At 33.9% G+C, this 8,036-nt stretch overlaps 1 protein-coding gene across 1 annotated transcript; it reads right to left on the bottom strand.

Moving 5' to 3' along the window:
• Positions 1-3,349: 3,349 nt before the first annotated feature.
• LOC133675417 (replication protein A 70 kDa DNA-binding subunit B) lies at positions 3,350-6,825 on the bottom strand. Its single transcript, XM_062096785.1, has 12 exons — positions 6,585-6,825; positions 6,349-6,495; positions 6,013-6,240; positions 5,729-5,906; positions 5,369-5,639; positions 5,173-5,275; positions 4,969-5,093; positions 4,764-4,842; positions 4,538-4,682; positions 4,119-4,279; positions 3,912-4,032; positions 3,350-3,811 (listed from the first exon to the last, which is right to left on the bottom strand). The coding sequence occupies exons 1-12, from the start codon at positions 6,722-6,724 to the stop codon at positions 3,611-3,613; spliced, it is 1,899 nt and encodes a 632-aa protein (XP_061952769.1). The 5' UTR covers positions 6,725-6,825; the 3' UTR covers positions 3,350-3,610.
• Between the last annotated feature and the right edge of the window lie 1,211 nt (positions 6,826-8,036).

Here is an 8,036-nt window from a genome sequence, read left to right as displayed (position 1 = left end):
GTTCCTCTACGAGTGGGTTGTATTTTCTTATATATGACAGGCCACTTAGCTTTGACTGAAGATTTCTATTTTTCAGGGTCGGAGATGCAAAATATCGTTACTATGTTAATCGATTATACATGCCCTTTCAAGTTAAAATTGGTGTTCGACCGAACGTCCTTCGTGCTGCTGCGGTAACAGTTATTTTTAAAAAAATATTATTTTATTTTTAAAATTTATTTTTAATATCAAGTTAAATAATTCAAAAATACTAAAAAATTTATTTAAAAAAAATTTAAATTTTAATAAAAAAACTTGTTGAAACTCACTCTCAAACACCCCCAATATAACTTACAATCTTGTGTTTATCCAAGTAATAATTAATTAAAAAACTAAAACGCGTGTACTAAATATTGTTGAGCTGACATTGTTTACACACTTACAAAACATTATGGATATAGATATATTTTGCATTTTTCAATAATTCATTTTGGTCCTCGAAGTTTTATTTTAGATTTAATCCTAATTGAAGACCAATTACTTTTGATTTCTTAGGCAATAGTGTAATTAAAATGAGAGGGATCGTAATGAAAAAAAACATCAAACATGGAAGATGTGCCAACAAATATTTTAAAAATATACTTAGATCCTAAAACTTTAAAAATAATATAAATTAGACAATTTAGGTTCCTTTAGAATTCAAGAAAATTAGTTTTGGTACAAAAGTTTATATATAGTATTTTTCAGTCTAGTTAGAGAAAGAAGAGAGAGGTTACTAGATTTCAACGATAAGAGAAAAAATCATCGTTCAAACCATTTCCGGCTACCAAAATGAATTTTTTGTTTCCACAAGTCCTATAAGATGAGAAGGGCTTGATGATGATTGTTTAAAACTTCAATGTTTCTTAAAAAAAGGTATAAGAACACGACTTGATTTCATGTTTTTAGATCTTTTTTTGGGTATTTTGAGTTGAAGTATTGATTTATGGATGTTCCATGAGTGTTGGAAAGGTGTTTTTGGACAAAAAAACACTGCCTTAATTTTCCAACCACTGTTGGATGACCTAAATTTGAGCTCATAAATAACACGTCATCTGTTTTGGCAAGCGACGAGCCACCTGTGTACTATTATTTCTAGTGGTTTAAAAAATAGTTGTTTGACTAAGGTTGATATCCTCGTTTTGATCATGTTTTTGGTTTTACAAAAGCTTTATTTCCCTAGTCAGATCAGATTTTCATGTCTCACTTACCTCTATTTGTTTTTGTTTGTACTTAAATGGAGTTATTCTTTATTTCTTCAAAATTTCTCTAAGTTTATATTCGCTAATTGACTTGAGAAAAATAACACTAATGTATTCGTGAAGAATCAATGATGCCTTGGTTCGGGGTAGGATTGTATTTGGGCAAACATGCTCTTTGCCATGATTTAGATTGTATTTTGTTTATGCTAAGCGGTTTTTATCGAATGATTGGAAATTGAATGAAAATATGAAGATATTTTTCATAGACTTATAGATATTTATGGAGATTGTTTATAAACAATAAAGATATAAAGGTAATTCTATAAAGAGAATGTAATGGTAATTGTATATAGAAAAATAACTACTCTTTTTATTTATGGAGAAGTATTCAAGTACAAATATTATTTATTAATAATATAGATTCGAGTAATCTCAACATCATGCATTAAAAAGATTTTTTCCTTCAATGTTTTGAAGATGAGAAATGTTGATCTTGATTATTCTTATGACTTTGTATGGATAATCTCATTTCAGGATCAATTTGCCTCTTATTTCTACACTACTTTTTATCTATATTTTTTTCAATACTAAGTTCCTTACTTTAAATTATATTGGCCTTGGTCCAAACATGTTGTAGCCATGGCATGAAATTTGGCTTCTTGCTACATTCAATTGTTTATTTGATTTCCATGAATTAAAAGAGTTTTCAAAAAGATACAATATCATGAGGAGTGAGCTTCAAATGTTGCTCCATAGGGAATTTTATCAAGTCATGCTCCCACAAGTCCTCCATCCTGTAGAATATCAAGTGCATATTTTTTGAGATTTAGAGATACAATGTTTTAGCATGAGACTTCAATTCCAGGAAATATTTCAAATTACCAAAGATATGGAATTGTTTAAGAAAGTAATCCTTGAAAAGTTCCATGTCTCTCACGAGCATATCATCAATGCGTACATGAAAAAAAAAACTTGCCTTGAACTTGGGTTGAAAGAGAATAATCTTTTTTGGTTTGCTGAAAACTTACCTTTTGGATAGCTTGACGAAGTGAGACAACTAATTACGTGAGGTTTGTTATAATCCATACAATGATTTATTGAGCTAACATACCAAGTTTTCTCCTCGTCGTAAAGTCACGAAGGAGGATCCATAGACACCTTTTCATCTATGTCGTCATGAAAAAAGGCATTTTGTACATACGAGAGGCAATAGAGAGTAGTAATCTGGGCTGCGGGGGAGAAGATCTCTTGATTGTCGGTACCCTTAACATGAGTATTTCTCTTGGTAACAAGGCAAGCTTTGCAGCGCTCTGTAGTGCCATTAGAATCGTTCTTGATTTTGTAAACCCATTTGAAGCATTCTATGGGCTTGTGGTTATGATGCAAATGGGTTTCTGCTTGTTTATATAGTGTGATCTTGGTCTTTCTGCTTGTTATTTATCTCCATCCTGCCACAAAAACAAGAAGGCAAAGCATTATAAGATGCGAGTTCATGCCGCAACCCTTTGAGCCTTGTATGATAGTTGGAAACCGTTGTTAAGCCTTGCGCTTGGGAAGCAATCGCCTTTTGGATTTGGAAAAGCCATGGGGTATTGTCTTGTGAGAATCGGTCATTAAAATCTTTTATCATCCTAGATCTAGAGTTTTCTCAGCGGTTTTGATCCCTCGATGGAAGGATCTTTGTTTATGTTCATCAGTTGGATTTTTTGAAGATTTTTCAAAGATCCATGATGAGGAGTACAAATCTTCATATCCAAGTAGAATCCATAGAGGTGGAGTTACCAAATCTTGTTGCTGGAAAAAAAAACATGTTGGCATATGATGTCTTTGTTTTGATCTTTCAATTGAGAAAAGCCTGAAAAACTAGGTGGAAGCCCGATGAAATACAAGGGACGAGATTCTATTTGGAGAATCAACATGCATTGGTTGATATATCAAGTGTTGTTTTTTCCATGCAAATAGACTTGATATACATGCGTGTTGTGCTTTTGTTCCCGCTGCTCTCAGAGATTTTTTTCTGCCATGGAATCCAACAAATTCGCTAGATGTTTGCTCTTTCGATTTTGTTGGATTATGGAGGATAGAGAGAGAGAGAGAGAGAGAGAGAAATTGACGAGAGAGGGGGAAGATAGGGAAAACGTAAAATAAGAGTTGCAGAGGAAAGGAGTCATCGCATCACTGTGATACAAAAAATGAAAAATCAGTTGAGAGAGAGTGAGTTGAACCGATCACCTAGATGCATATATTACAGGCATTAGTTTTAGGAACTAGCAACACGTCTAACTAAATATACCCTCTTTCCCATACAGAAATAAATCTTAAAGAGTTGCAAAATATTGCCCAAAACACCACTTCTGTGAACAAATCAAACTAGGCCACATCCATCCATCCTATTGAGAACCTTTCATCTTTGAAATCTCTTCAAGCAAAAATCTGGACTCAGCAGCAAAATCAACTGGAGCAACAGCCCTAACTGTCATCCTTTGCCTCTTCTCGTTATTGTACTCGTTCTGGGAGACACTGATTCTCAAAAGATGAAGATTCCAAGTGGCTTCTTTCAATCTTTGTTGGTAGGTGTTCTCTTCTCCTATCTGAAAACGCCAGCAAATGAAAGGAGTTGGGCACTAATTCTCATTTCTTTCCTACTTTAACAGTCAATTACATAATGTTTTATTCTACTTTGGCAGTTACCTGTGATTTGAGTAGGTCAAGTTCATCAGCAGAGCAACCAATGATCTTTTCAGCTTCTTCATTGAATGCAGAAACCCAACCTTCACCGCTCCCATCAGAAACTTTTACCACCATAATGTACCTGAAAGACGAAACAGAATAGATGTGAAACAACATGTTAACTTTTGTTTTAGGCACAACTATTTTTCCCTTGTCCCTGCCCCTCACCTTAAGCTGCACTCTGCATCATTCTTCTGGCATCCTTCACACCAATATCCACCCCCCAGAGCATCAGTCACTTTCTTATTGCACGTCTTGCAAGCCCGATACCACATTGTCTGATCAGGTTTGATGAAGCTTATGTATGCTTTAATGCTGAAAAATGCAGGCTGCACAAGAGACAATTGATTAGTCATAACAATCAATTGAAATCATCTAAAAGTAGCTATGCAATGAATCAAACACAAATGCTCCCTACACAACATGTCGTGAAAAAAAGGTAACAGAAATTTCAACCCTATTGCACTAGTTCTTAGCTAACAGAATTGGCAGTCCTTTCTATATCAAATGCTTCTGCAACATATATACTCAGGAGCTGATCTTACTACATACCATAGCATTTTACATAACGCTAATGATTTATATACCTTGTCCTCCCCCAAGGATGGGTTGCTTGTTATATGAGATAGAGATACTCGATCAGAGTACATGGACCTTGCCCCACTCTTGGTCGAAGGGCTCAAACCAGAGCCAACAGAGGCCATTGAAGTCTCTTTACCTTCAGAATCATACCTGCCAAAAAGTAGAGCTTTATAATCAGTAATGAAAACAAAACTATCAAAACCAATCACTTGCTTGAAGAGAAAAGCTTACCAGTTTCTCAGCTTCTCTGATTCAGCAATAACTGGGTTGACTTGCACTATGCTCTTGCCCAGGGTGGACAAAGATATACCTGAAATTACATGTAAAGGAACACTTCACAAAATGAATTTTTTCTCATACAACATAGAAGCCACAACCCAGGAATGTATAAAATCCAAGAAATGTTTTTGGAAGACATGAGTTGACATTAGATTACCTTGAAAATCTCCAACTTTAAGGGATTTGATCGCAACTACAGGAGATTTATCAGCAATATCGTGCAATTCCTGTCCCACACTTGTTGCAAGCTCATTCCACAATGACACCACAACAGTCTTCTTCCTGAATTCCAAACGTCCAGAGCTTCAATACAACAGAAGTAGCAAATGATAAAACCAACTGCACAAATTTTTTTACTTACGTCTCATCAGCTACAACAATATCACGCTTTGGAACAGTCTCATTGTTGCTCTTCCTCCGGATACTCGTTGTCGGTGAAACACTTTGAACAATTCCAATAACATCTGAAAATTGTTTGACAGACATAATTAAAAACAAAAATGACGAGCAAACACAAGATGTTCATCTACAATTGATTTATAGGAGACGGTTCTCACCAACAAGATCTTTTGAATTGACATAGGGACCCAACTGATCAATTGGGACAAACTTGAATTTAGTTTCGGGAATACAAGCTGCTTCATCGCTAGCCTCTTCCACTTCAGAGTTTTCATTCAAGGTCATCTCATAATCATTTTGCACTGTCTTAAACTGCTTGTTAGCAACCCTGAGCGTCCCTTTCGATATGTAGTAAACCTTTCCCAGCTCAAACCTATCATAGAATTTCTTTGCAGCCTCATTGAACATTGTTGCTTGTATTTGTGTGCCCTGCAGACCATCATATGTAAATTCAATTCATTAATAATATTAAAAAAGAAGGCGCATTAAACAAACAATTCGCAGAGTTGAAAACTCACATCTCCATCTGTTAATTCCACATTGAAAACACACCCTTCTCCTCTCGCGTTCCTATAGGTACGCATATTTCCTTTGCTTGTAACCCTGACTTTTATGGTCCAGTTGCCTTGGTAAGGATTTAATGAAACAAGAGGGTGAACTCTCCGTGTCATGGCCATTCGTGCAGCCGGGGCCATACTGGCAATTTTAACGAAGGGGTCACACGATGCGAAACCAAACATTCCAGTTCACATAAAAGATTTATAAAGCAAAACCTACATGGACAATAAAAAAGAGTACTCACTTTCCGTGCTGTTCGTGTACAATTTGAGCAGCAGATTTAGCAACAATCTCTTGCTTTGGTTTCAAAATAAGCCCCTTCGCTTCCTTGATATTTTCACTCTTTACTTCATTTTCTAGCTTTGGCTTCTTCAACGGCATACCCATGTCTGATTCTTCCTGTTCGACCACTTCCTTGATCTCCTTTTCAAGTGCAGGTGAAGCAACCTCACACTTTGTTATGATCAAAAACCTGATTATTATTGTTGTTATCCAAAATAAAAAAGAACCCGCATCAAACTAACACTCAGAGAAAAATAAAACTAAAAAGAACAGAAAAAGAAAAGAGAAGTGGGCTTACTTCTCAGATTTACTAGGGATCTCATTGACTGTATAATCAAGAACTCGGATGAGACAAAGATTTTGAATGTTCCCAGAGAGGATCTCAGATGACAAACGTGAACTGAAGATCGCTTTGATCTTCATCTTTCCATCACTAGCATCAAACCTGCAAAACCATAGACATATCAAATATATGTAGAAAGAAAAACAAGAAGAAGAGGAAAGGAAATACAAAAAAAAAAAATAGATAGATACCCATAAGATTTGCCTTTAGGCTCAAGATTTGTGACTTGAAGGATGATTTCAGGAAGATGAGTAAATGAATCTGGTTTAGGAATTGAAAGCATTTTTGATATCCCATCTGGGCTCACCGATTTTCCTATCGCTGCATTCATCTCTCTCTGTCTTGAAATAAAATAAAAGATTTTTTGTTTGAGAGAATAGGGTTGGTGGAGATGGGGTAGGAGCTCTTGCTTTGTATTCTGTGAGCAAGGCAAGGAGGGAGATTTTATTTTGTAAGCAAGGGAGGGAGGGAGATATTGGCGCCAGGTTCAAAACTTGATGGGTTTTTTAGCGCCATGAAACTCATGAGCTCTTTTTAGTTTTTACTTGGAAGGCGGGAGTTCTTTTTACGTTTTAACATCTGGATCGCGCCAAGAAGACAGAAACCTCAATTTAGTTCTATATTTATATATTCAATCTCGTTTAAGTTTTCAATATTAATTACACCTCAGATTTTTCAAAAAACACAAAAAAGTTTCAACCAAGTTTTGTTCTTTTTTTTAGTTTCACTTTTATTTTTTTTAATTTCATCTTTTAATTATAAATTTTTTTAATGATTTGTTTATTTTTTATGTTAATTAATATACTAATCTCATCAGTTTAATTTTTTCTTTTTCGATTTCAACCTACAGTATTTAACATGTTAAAAGTGAGGTTTTATAATTTTTATAATTTGGTTTTTATGAATTTATTATGATTTCATTATCCTGGTTGAAGGTTTAACATGTGAATTCAGATTGAACCAGTTTGTTTTTTCTAAAAAATTTTAATTTTATTATTTAATATTGAGTTGGTTAAAAATTGAGTTTCATGATTTTTTTCAATTTGATTTATATGAGGTTATTTTGATCTCGTGACTTGGATCCCGAGTTTGAAGGTTGATTGTATTCATTTTTTTTCTTTTTAATTGAATATTTTTTTTAATTGGACTATATATATATATATATATTTGCTTTCTATAAGTTTATCTTAATATCATGATTTGACTCGCAAGTTTAGTAGGTTAACCCGAGTTGACTCGGTTAAATTTTTTTATCATTTATTTAATTAAATATGTTTTTGAATCTCACCCTTCAACAATTCAATCAATTGTTTTTTAGTTTTTTTTTAATCTTATCCTTTGATATTAGGATATTTGGGAATTGTGCTTCGTAATTTTTTCAATTTATTTCATGTGAAGTTATCCCGATCTCATGAATTTAGTTTTATTTTTTTCTTGATTTCAACATTCAACATTAGATTGTTGAAAATGAAGCTTCGTAATTTTTTTATTTGATTTTTATGAAATTATTCTAGTATTTAGATCTAAATCGAGGGTTTAATATATTTGCTCGGACTTACTTGTTTTATTGTTATTTTTAATTGATTTTTTTATCTCATTCTTCAATATTGGGTTGGTTGAAAATTGAAATTTATATTTTTTTT

The sequence above is a fragment of the Populus nigra genome, chromosome 16 (genome assembly GCF_951802175.1).
Source record: "Populus nigra chromosome 16, ddPopNigr1.1, whole genome shotgun sequence".
Classification (NCBI taxonomy): Eukaryota; Viridiplantae; Streptophyta; class Magnoliopsida; order Malpighiales; family Salicaceae; genus Populus; species Populus nigra.
The sequence above is the reverse complement of the archived record's forward strand: the minus strand, read 5'-3'. Positions and strand labels throughout refer to the sequence as shown.